The sequence below is a fragment of the Momordica charantia genome, assembly GCF_013281855.1.
Source record: "Momordica charantia cultivar OHB3-1 chromosome 8 unlocalized genomic scaffold, Mcharantia_2.0 BLBB01000008.1, whole genome shotgun sequence".
Lineage (NCBI taxonomy): Eukaryota > Viridiplantae > Streptophyta > Magnoliopsida > Cucurbitales > Cucurbitaceae > Momordica > Momordica charantia.
Window position 1 is genome coordinate 33430054 of NW_028275166.1, and position 11402 is coordinate 33441455.

Consider the following 11402-nt stretch of genomic DNA (forward strand, 5'->3'; position numbering starts at 1 on the left):
ATGTCTCCTAATTTAGTAATTTAATCAATTGAATTACATTGAAGTTTTTATTTTATTTTATTTTTATTTTAACTTAGTTAGCTATTTTCAGTCTTCAATGAGCTTATTTTCTTTTTGTTTGTTAGTTCATCTTCCCCACTTATCTCTTTGTTGAGTGACGAATCTTCTCTCTCGCGGTTTTGTTGATATCGTCCAACAAAATAATAATTTCCCCTCCAAAATTTCGTCGCATTGAATTTTTCTCGATCCTCCATTTGAACTACACCACTAAATTGCTTCACCGTTATCCTCACAGCTTCAGCCAGTTCCAGTTCCAACTCCCATGGTGTGATCACAGCACAAGCCAGAAACAATGGCGTCCACTTCACTTCCTTCCGTACATTCCAGCAATGTCTCTTCCGCGCCCTCAATCGCACCTCTTGCAGGACCTTCTTTCTACATGTCGTCTTCTTCTTCCTCCTGTTCATCTCTCTCTATTCGACCATCCTCACTTCGTCCTACTCGCCTTCGCTCTTCCTCTATCTTCGCCGACTCCCGTTCGAGGCGAATCCCTAAATTGAAGGTTTGGTTTCTGGATTTCCGTTGTCCGTATCGTTGTGTTTCGTTATGTCATGTGAGATCGTGTGTTTGTTAGGGGCTGAAGGTGAACTGTGCAGCTGGGGAGCCGCTAAAGGTGATGATATCGGGTGCTCCAGCCTCCGGCAAAGGAACTCAGTGCGAGTTGATCGTTCAGAAGGTAATTGAAGTTCTTTTAGTGACTCGTGTTCAGAAGGAAATCCTATCAGTTAGTTACTAAAACATCCTCTAAAATAGACTAAATAGTTGTTCCGGAATATGTAATTTAGCCTGAAATGTGGATCAAATGCCTTCGTGAACGCTTAATTATCGGTTTTTCACTTAATTGAGACCAATAAGTTATGATTTCATTGATAGGATCTGGGTGTAAAATGTGAAGTAAATGACAGCTCTGAGACTGGAATTTGCAATTTGACTTCTACTCTCCTTCATAGAATCATAAGTTTAACATCCTAAATCCTACTTGATATGTGTTGGTCTGTAATTTGTATGTTATTATTTTAAAATAGTCAAGTAAAGTAATTATAACCACATGAATACATAACCAAGAAAACATGAAGTATACCAACATTGATTTCATATTTATTGATCTATTCAACATTAGTTACAACCATATCATGGATACTATTTGAAACTTCTTGAGCTATATAAGTGTTTTTGGAATTGGCCGTATGATGTGAGAGCTATATCAGCACCATGGGGCTAAGAAGCATAGACTATTTAGTTTGGATAATGTGTCCATGTTGGACACTCTGACGCTCTGACACTTATTGGATATTTGTTAGCTCAAAATATGTATGTCACACTAGTTGTTCAAAGTGAATATGGATAGCATGGGGTCTTGATACAAATGTAATGACTCGAGTCTGCTTGCTGAGATTTTATTATTTAGATAGAAAATTATGTAGCTGACAATTAACACAAGCAGGATATTTCCATATTATCATATTTTGATTGTCAATGAAAGGTTGCAATTAGTTATTATGCAACAATGTTGACACGATTCAAACTTTGCGCTGGTTTTTGAGGATTGAGATCACTGGCAATTCAACAATTACTTATACAAGTACCGGAAAAAAGAAGAAAGAAAGAAAGAAAGAAAGAAAATTACCTTTGTCTCATTCTTAACTTGTTTGGTAGAAGAAAATGTCAAAAGGCTTATTACTGTAGTTTATTATTTTATTTAGTGTCATTTACTTACTCGATTGATTTCTCTTCATTCTTCAGTTTGGCCTTGTGCATATATCAACTGGCGACATATTAAGAGCAGAAATTTCAGCTGGGTCCGAAATTGGAAATAAAGCAAAGGAGTTCATGAATTCTGGACGGCTAGTTCCTGATGAAATTGTGACTACAGTAGGATGTGGATCTAGCTTTTTCTAGCTTAACATTCACTTTCTTGTTTGCGTGGTATTCATGGTACGAGCTTATTTTGATTTGTAGATGGTGACTACACGATTATCATGTGAGGATGCAACAGAAAAGGGGTGGCTTTTAGATGGATATCCTCGAACCCTTTCGCAAGCAGAAAGTTTGCAGAGGTTGCAGATTAAACCAGATGTTTATCTTATTTTAGATGTATGTACATCATATACTAATCTCCATTTCTTGAGGCATTACTTTTTGGTGGTGAAAAGCGGCATTAAGAATTTTTAATGAATCTATATTGGAAGTTGGGTGATAACTGTGTAATGAAAGTTCAATGCATCCCGTAGAAGGCTTCTCAATTCTTACAATGTTATTCATACATCCATGAAGCAGTCATTTTGCAAGTTATTTTTATTAAACTAAATGCCTAAGACTTACTTCACAGTTTGATATCAAGAGATCTTACACTTCATTCAAATTCACGACAGAATATGGTATTCAAGATATGATTCTACCTTGAAGGCAAGATAGAATTTAGACCATTTATACATCCATAGACTCATTTACTACTTCTTGTGGATTATCTATTGGACTTTCATCATCTCTTAAACCTGTTATTGAAATTTTGACACTACCTAGAAAGAACATTTAAGATAACCACTTAAAGCAAAATACATCCCTTTTTTTATTTTATCAATGATGTACATTATGTTTGAAATAAGTCTCAGTTTTATACCCTTTGAATTCACATTCCGTCTTTGTTTATATTTCCCCCCTTTTGGCCGGCTGCTTCAAATCATTTGACTTCATTTTCCTGTGGATAGGCTCTTTCGTATAAGTTGACTGTAAATCTGTTGTTAATAGCACAAGGAGTAGGCTCTGTTTTGAGCAAATTCAAATTTCTTCTTCATCAGTATATCAGTGAGGTCAATAATGAATATCGTTCTTGTAGTCTTTTAGATAACCATTTCTATATTTTTGTTTGATTTTAAATTTCTAATACTCAGGTTCCTGATGAAATTCTAATCGACAGATGCATTGGTCGAAGGCTTGACCCAGAGACAGGAAAGATTTACCATCTGAAATATTTTCCCCCAGAAACAGAGGAAATTAAAGGGAGACTTGTCACCCGGCCTGATGACACTGAGGAAAAAGTTAGTTACTTCTAATAAATTGTTTAAATATTTTCAGAAAATGGTGCTATGTGCTTGTTTTTGTATGTAGGATTGGCTGACTATGCACTCGTTTTAGGCACCTTTACAATTACTTTATGTGATTCACGTTCAGGTGAAGCAGCGTTTGGAAATTTACAAACGTAATGCAGAGGCAATAGCACCAGTATACTTAAATATTACAAAGAAGGTACTTAATTAGTATACCTTCTTGTTTTTGTTTGTTAAGGGTATGTTAGTCATTGAGTTAGGGATTGGTTCTAGATAGGGTGATAGGGAAAGGATGAAGGTAGTCAATTAGTGAGTATGGTTTAGGCTTGAGTAAGGACACTCAAGAAAGGGGAGGGTCCAAGTACCTCGAATTACTTGGGAGTATTGTAGTTATTCTCTTTTGTATTTCAATATATTGTTAGTTGTTCGGATTCTATCAATATCTTCTGTCTAATTCTAGAGTTCATTTCTAACCTTTGTTTTTTCTATGAATATTAAATTGTAATGATCATAATGCTCTACAATCTGTAAATACAGATTGATGGAAGCCGTTCCAAAGAAGAAATTTTTGAAGAAATATCATCAGTATTATCACAGATGCAGAAAGAAAAAGCTACGAAGTTTGGTAATTGTTTGTGTTCTTGTGAAGTTCATTACAATTTCTTACCAAATAATTGGAAGTATCTTCAGTATAGCTTGTCTTTATAATTTTGGATTTAATGATATTCAGTTGCTGCTGTTTCTTTGAAATGTTTAATCTGATCTTAGACATTTTCCTCCATACAAGAAAACCTATTTCTTTCTTGTCCACATCTGGGCCACAAGTCTTTCTGGAGAAAGTTGCTCTAGCCCCTATCTGACAACTTACGCATCATTATTGTTATTTTTTTATGTGCATTTCTTGGGTCAAATCTGCCTATGCTTTAGTTAAGTTTACGTGGGAATCTCTTTGTCCAGACTTATTATGCATTTTCATCGCTGGAAGAATGTAATCTGAAACAATAAACGGTTCATGGGTTTTTATTTAAGAAGTGTTAATATTTACCGTCTTTAGTAAGTAATGATTTTATCAGACAATGGAGCATACTTCTTGTTTATATCAGTATGAGATTGTTTGTATTATTATCAAATCGCACCCTGCATTTCTTGTGTATTAGGGAAATCAACCCTTGGATTCAAGAGTACTTCAGGTCAGGTATGCTCTGAAAGATTGAGAATAGGAAATTTGAAATGATAATTATTTTTCGGAAATCATGTGTTTATAATGGACATTTATAATAAGATTCCCTTGAATTTATACGCATATATGTGATATTGTAATAAGATTCCCTCAAATATATAAATATATGTGTGTACATATTCATCTTTTCTCTTTCTACAGGATAGCTGGAGAGGCATTCCAACTAGATTGAATAACATTCCTCACTCCAGAGAAATCAGGAAATATTTTTACGATGATGTGCTTGAAGCTACCAAGCGAGCTGTAAAAGATGGTAGAACTAGATTAAAGGTTTGGTGTTGACCTTAATGTTATTCAGAAAAAGATTATTTTCCTGTGTTATAGAATTCATATCCCTCCTTGATATATTGTCCTCTCTTGATTCTTTCTAATAAAATACCGTAGGCATACTTTTAGTAAATTTTGAGGTTGGATATCCTGCCCCCACAAGCTTCGTACAAGTCACATTTTGTGGAGTTGCAATTTGGCTATACAGTTCTAGCTAAAAACAGCTGATTCTTTCTTTGAATTCGTTGGATCCTGTTATTATTTCCATGTGCAGTGTTCTTACTCTATTGTGTACTGGAATATATTTTTTCTGCCTTTCTGATGCACGTGGAGTTTAAGGGCTCTTGAATTGTTAAGACTGTTGCATTTTTTACTTCAGTTCAGTGTTATGAATGGTTTCGTTGTAGTGAATGTATCTTTCATAAATTATGTGACACTTCGATAGCCTTTAATGTTATACTTGTGCAATCCATTAGGAATTGAAAGGCAACAATAGGGTCCATGAGTGGGAGATGTACCCCATAGATTTTCACATTGTCATCAAAACATGTCTTCAGAGTCTGATCATTTATGTTTCTTTTGAATCTCAATCAACAGGTGGAGATCAATATTCCTGAGCTTAATCCTGAAATGGTAGGAAGCTTACTTCTCCTGGTTCCCCTAAAAACAATGAGTTAACCACATCTACAATGCACAGGATGTCTATCGAATAGGTACACTTATGGAACTTGTTCGGACTATTGCCCTTTCATTTGCTGATGATGGAAGACGTGTCAAGGTAACTTCTCTGATTTCTCTCAAGACCAGAGTGCTGGTTTCCACCCTCTGAAATTCTATCTTCAAGGTATGCATTCAAGGATCCATGGGGGAAGGTGCACTTTCTGGAATGCCACTGCAGCTTGCTGGAACTCGGAGAATCTTAGAATACATGGACTGGGGCGACTATGGTGCTTTTGGGACCTTTGTCAAGATTGGTTCAATTGGTACTGTAATCAATTTATGAAAGATTAGTTTATGCATCATTAGTTTGCACCTGTGCACGTTGACAGGAATGGAGTGTCTATTTTGTGTCTTTCGGTGAAATTCTAAAACTTGGGAACAGTAGCAAGAGTAGTTGTTTCTAATTCCTGTAGGCAAGAACGAACATGGATACGTAGTGTTTTTGGCTATGTTGGAGTTCCGAAGGAAATTGGTGGGGAGTTTTGTAGAAGGCCCTCTGCCAAATTTTTTGGTAAGTTCCTTTGAGGTGTGGTGCAACAGAATTTGAAAAGATAGAGGATTTCTCTTCACCTATTTTGAATAGATGACCCGTTGTTTCAGACTCTTTATACAGCCCTGATATTGCCACTCTCGTGACAGTCATCTAAGACTAAAGGAGGTTAGAAGTTTAGAACTAAACAGGTCTTAACTAGGCTTGAACAATTCTTAAATAAAGAGACTAGACTTGAAAAATACGACCAAGAACCCAACAAGACCTATGCACTTGAAGTAATAACCAATAACTGCTTGATGAATGGGTGTCAAGAGATCCTACAGGATAAATCTAGTTGCAGAATCCTTTGAATAAAGCCTCTCCAAGGAAACCCAGTCCTTCTATTTGGTTGTCATGATCCGAAGTTAGACCATGGCCATCACCAAGAACGAGTATACAAATGGATCTCTCACTCTTTCCAACAGAAGTCTTATGAAAGAAATTCCCAATTCCTTCTTAAACTCCATGGAGTATGCATGTTTACTCCATTCAATTTCTTCTTACATAGAAGTATCCCACAACTGGTATCTGAGATTAATGTTAATGACGTGAATCTGTTCTATGGAGAGCAAGGAAGATCCTTCAACTACATCTGTAGTTTCTAGGTGCATCTCATCCAACAGGTTGGAATACCCTGCATGATCCAAGAGAATCAAAAGAACTAAGTTAAAAGTAATATCTCACCTTTGAAAAGTTTGTTTCTTGTTCAAAGAAAAAAAAATCTCACCTTTGAATTTGTTCACCTTCTGATTTATATATATAAGGTTTTTCATTTGGTTTGGCCTTATAATGTTTGTCCCAACATACACATCGAGATATACATACTATGGGAGCATTAATGCAAACATCAATCAAGTCATTCCCCGATTTCCATCTATTTGCAGAGAACTTGATTGCCAAATTATTCACATTCATTTTGTAAATGCAGGTGCAAAAGAAGTTGATGAGCAAGATGACATGTTCGTCTTAGTAGCGCCTCAAAATGCTGTTGGAAATTGTATTATTGACGTAAGTAACACTAGATATTTTCAACTCTATTTAATAGGGAAGTGAAACTCTCTGATTTAGGATGAAGCTTTGTAAAGATGATGAGGTTAAGTGAATGCAGGATATGAAAGCGATGACAGATGCAGCTGCTGACCGACCTGTTATTCTCGTAAATCCTAGGCTCAAGGTTTGTTTCTAAGTGACTCTAAGCTTTGGCTTGATTTGATATTCTGCTAGAAATTCTCGTAAATCCTAGGCTCAAGGTTTGTTTCTAAGTGACTCTAAGCTTGGCTTGATTTGATATTCTGCTAGAAATTCTCGTAAATCCTAGGCTCAAGGTTTGATTCCAAGTGACTCTAAGCTTGGCTTGATTTGATATTCTGCTAGAAATTCTCGTAAATCCTAGGCTCAAGGTTTGTTTCCAAGTGACTCTAAGCTTGACTTGATTTGATTTTCTGCTAGAAATACTGTCTTTCATCCTAGTAGCAGTATGACGTCGAGGCGCTTGCAACCATAAAAGCCATGAGATAACCGTAAATGAAGTAAGAAAGCAGAGTAGAAACTGCGAGTTGGAAAAAATATTCACTTTCAATCTTCTGTAGTACGTTCCTTTCTCACATTCACAGTTTAGCTACTACCCTACAAAATTTCAAGCTTTAGTGTGGTTTTAATCAAAGACAGACAGACAGACTTGAGACACCCAAGAGATACATAAAACACAGTTCCCCTCTCGTAGTTGGTAATGAAACAAAGTGAACAAGAACAAATCATAGGTGATATTGGGGAGATTGCGAATGCCAAGACCGGACTCCACGGTTTCGATCATTCCAAATAACCTCCATTCCTGCTAGGGTCATCAATGCTTTTTAGTATATGATCTTTTTTCATTAAAAAAAAACTACATATATAAAATATCCTTCCTTTTTATCGCACATTTGGGAAACCTAATTGGACACTTTGTAAGATTCTAGCAATGCCTATTAATCTGTGCTGGGATCATCTTGCCAAAAATATATAGTTTTGAGTAGGTGATTTTTGGAACTGAAGCTCACACCATAAACGGAATCCCTACCCTTCGCTTTATTGGGCGCGTGGGAGAACGACGGAATCCCTATCCTTTGCTTTGGCGCGCGAGAGAACGAAGGAGAGGCAAGGATTCTTATAGGCTCAGCACCACTCTGTGTTGCCGGTGAAGCCACCATTAATACAAGAAGTCACCGGATATCGAAGTAAATTGAAGGGGGAAGACATTGAGACATCAATTGAAATTACGAAATAATGAAAATAACATGATGTTTTTGTGTTAAGTAGACATTCGTTGTGAATTGGATCATGTTACCTCACTACTTTTTGTGTTTATCGTGTAATTTGATGATGAATTTCTTTGAAATTTTCAGGATTTACCTGGTTCGAGTGGTATCATGCAAGTAAGTACTAAAAACATCGATTTGGAATGACTTCCGAGTAGAGCACGATTCTGATGCTTCCCCTTTTTATTTAGACAATGGGTCGTGACAAAAGGTTGGAGTATGCAGCATCATTCCAAATCTGTTATTTCTTTCGGCTTCTCTATTATGCGGGAACACAGTATCCAATCATGGGGGCTCTCAGGTAAATTAAGAGATTATCCAAATGTTAAAGTTGAGTGCTTCTTGAGCCTGTAAACTCCTGTCGAATTCCATATATAACCCCAACTTCAGTGTCTGCTTATAAAATATGAATTTGATTGGAAAATGAGTAGCGCCCTAGAGAATAAGTTGTGCTTGGACTAGGAAATAGAGCACTGAACCTGTTCGTGCAAGAAGTTAAATGATTTCCTTCACACATCATAAATATTTGAATCAAATTCAGGTTGTGGGTTATGCTTTAATCTCCTAATGTTTGTTTTAGGATGTCTCACCCATATGGGTATGAACTCTACAAAAGGGTGGATGAATCTTCCGGTAAGGAAAGGTATGTTATGCTATCCAAGTTTCCCAGCAGACCATCCACTGATGATATCAATAACGCCTTTCAAGGAAAACAAAGGTAATAAGAAGAGCAATAAGAAACTTCAATTCTTCACCTTTTTACCACCAAAATTTGCTCTCTGATCCAATTACTGCTATTGTGTTTGATATACTGGCAGAAACGAAGTTAAGAAGTCGTCGGGAATCTGGTAAGAACACTAACACCCTTAAAATCTTAAAAGAACTTGTAGGACTGAATTGATTCTTTTTTTTTTAACTCAATTCAGGGGCTTCTTGAGCGGTATCTTTTGAGCTAGAGCTGCAAGCAAAATAGATTCTTAAGTGCAATCATTTACAGAGAAAGAAACCAAATCTTCTGTATGATTTTATACATTGAAATCTGTCTGGAGAAACAAAGCAAAGATACGCAACTTCAAATTCTTCGAAACCTAGCTTAGTTCAAAGCATATATCTAAGAAACTCCTATAGGAAAACCCACACCAAACTTAAAATCCCATTAGCTTCTAAGAAAACCCACACCAAGTCACCAACAAAGACCCACTATAACGAAACGCTCAGAGAGATGTAAAGTAGAGCTATGTTGTTCTATGAGAAAGAAAATCAAATCCACCTAAGAACCCTAATCGATCTGAGTAACAGAAACCTAGAAGAACTGCCATGTTGCTTCACTTCAGCCAGTTCATCTGCTCGCAACTCAGACATCTCCCTGTTGAAAAAATAAAGGGAGATGCTGAGGTAAAACCGAACAATCACCATCGAAAGTAAGAACACATCATATTCTGTCATCACTGAATTCTGGAGTAATCAAACCCAGCCCCCGACCGTCCAAGACCATTTTGGATTGTTCACTTCTTTTGCTCGACGTGATCAGTCCAAATCAAGTCGCAGCAACCGCCGCAGGTCGCTTGTTGCGGTGCCGTTGTTGCCTAAAAACGACGGCAACGGTACCGAACTCGGTGGCGGTGAGGCAAAGAAAGCGCCCGATCCAGCATAGATCCCATCGGCAACCTTCAATTCCGAAAACACAACCTGCTTCTGCATCAAATCCGGGTCTGGACCCAACCGATCAGTGGATCCTAAACCCAAATCCATATCGTCGGCCTTCAATTCCAACCTCCGCTTGCCACAATCAACACCACCAACTCCTCGATCCGGAGTCAACATCTCCCCACGCTTCAGGATCTTGACCTGGCCCATAACCAGAGCCTTAGGTGAAACCTTTGCCGCCGCCGACGGCGCCGTGGACGGCTCTCCCGACCGACTCCGACCTCTGTTGGCTTGACGATTAGACTTAACTCCTACCGCCGGGCTCCTCCGTCGCCGGCCGGAAGACACGTCGTGGTTAAAGTTAGGGTTGGTGGAAGAACTAGGGTTAGGTTTAGAATTTCGCCGCGATTTTAATGGAGCGGAGAGAACCAGACCTTGGCGGCGAAGCCCGTTCCCAAGGCAGTCCTGCGGCGGAAGAATTACGGTGGCCATCTCTTCTGTGAAGAAACGTAAAAGCCAGAACGAAAGGAAGAAGAAGAGAGAGAAAGCAAGAAGAGAGATGAATTGAGATGGAAGAATATTATCGTCTTCTTTAATAAGAGGATTTTCAGGGATGCATAATCGAGAAATGAAACGGAGCTTATATAGAGATTTCTCGATAGGTTTCCGCACGAACCACACGTGCGATCGTGAACCGCCTCATGGGCGTGACGTGTACCACCCGCAATTGATATAACTGTGTCACGGACGAATTTGATTGGAGGAATTACGTCGTTACTTGCTCCACGCCCACCATAGTTTATTGTTTTTTTTTTTTTTTTGCGTTTGTTTGTCGTGGATTTATATCAACAAACATTATCTTTATCAACCCCTCTAAAATTTAGAAATTAAAGAAATTTTAAAATTTTTTGGTCCTCGACTGTTAAATTTAATATATATTTTAATTTTGCACTTTCAATATATCTAATTTAGATTAATTTAGATTTGTTTTAGTAGTTCAACATTCAAAAGGTTTATTTTAAATTTTTGAAATTTTAAAAATAATTATTTTATTTTTAAAATCCGTTTACTTAAGACTAAAGATAAGATATTAAAATATAATAATTTAAAACTAATTAGGACTGGTTTATACTTTTGTTGGCTGAATTTACGAGGATGTGATTTGGAGACGTGTCGACGTGGGTAACCGTGTGGCTAATATGTAATTTATGGAAAAAGGAAGGGCAGAAGTGTAAAGTAAAAAAATCATAATTGGGACAAAGTAAAAGCGACGCGCAAGAAAAGTACCGCGCATGTTTGATGTTCCCGGAAAGCTCCTAATATTGACACGTGTTGTATGGGTCAACCGACGTGCCCTAGGAGCTCCGGCATAATATGGTTTTTTTTTTCTTTTTTCTTTTTTTACTCTTTTCTTTCCCTAATTCTTCAATTTTGGATGTATGTTTTTTCCTTTTTAATTTACTTATGTGCTTATAATAAAATACATAGTTGCTTTTCGCACTAAAACGTAAATTAATAGACATAAAAGTAAAATCTAAGCGTATACATAGGTAAATTAATTAAAAAATCTCTCCTTAAAACGAAAAAAAGCT

General features: G+C 37.2%; 2 protein-coding genes across 6 annotated transcripts; one reads left to right on the forward strand and one right to left on the reverse strand.

Annotated features, from left to right (window-relative positions):
* The first annotated feature begins 125 nt into the window (after positions 1–125).
* On the forward strand, positions 126–9250 carry LOC111013160 (adenylate kinase family protein). Of its 5 annotated transcripts, none has more exons than XM_022287557.2 (20): positions 130–562; positions 644–736; positions 1804–1932; positions 2020–2154; positions 2769–2870; positions 2952–3098; positions 3232–3306; positions 3645–3732; positions 4265–4302; positions 4489–4617; positions 5212–5247; positions 5312–5392; positions 5459–5597; positions 6795–6874; positions 6975–7040; positions 8251–8280; positions 8355–8464; positions 8744–8881; positions 8982–9011; positions 9090–9250. In XM_022287557.2, the coding sequence occupies exons 1-20, from the start codon at positions 353–355 to the stop codon at positions 9112–9114; spliced, it is 1881 nt and encodes a 626-aa protein (XP_022143249.1). In that variant the 5' UTR covers positions 130–352; the 3' UTR covers positions 9115–9250. The 5 variants fall into 5 exon arrangements, 4 of the variants coding, with proteins under 4 accessions (XP_022143249.1, XP_087984423.1, XP_022143248.1 ...); XM_022287556.2 differs by having other exon boundaries at positions 131–562; positions 635–736; XM_088128297.1 differs by lacking the exon at positions 3232–3306 and having other exon boundaries at positions 635–736.
* LOC111013161 (uncharacterized) lies at positions 9166–10414 on the reverse strand. The gene has a single exon (XM_022287559.2). It carries the CDS (start codon positions 10300–10302, stop codon positions 9691–9693), a length of 612 nt encoding a protein of 203 aa, XP_022143251.1. The 5' UTR covers positions 10303–10414; the 3' UTR covers positions 9166–9690.
* Positions 10415–11402: the final 988 nt, after the last annotated feature.

Excerpts from the sequence above, each read along its gene's own strand:
- LOC111013160 (XM_022287556.2), top strand. The coding sequence starts at position 353 with ATGGCGTCCACTTCACTTCCTTCCGTACATTCCAGCAATGTCTCTTCC. Across the intron at positions 5,598-6,794 it reads TGTCAAGATTGGTTCAATTG|GTGCAAAAGAAGTTGATGAG; the intron begins GTACTGTAATCA and ends TTGTAAATGCAG. Across the intron at positions 9,012-9,089 it reads AAGAAGTCGTCGGGAATCTG|GGGCTTCTTGAGCGGTATCT; the intron begins GTAAGAACACTA and ends AACTCAATTCAG.
- LOC111013161 (XM_022287559.2), bottom strand. The coding sequence starts at position 10,302 with ATGGCCACCGTAATTCTTCCGCCGCAGGACTGCCTTGGGAACGGGCTT.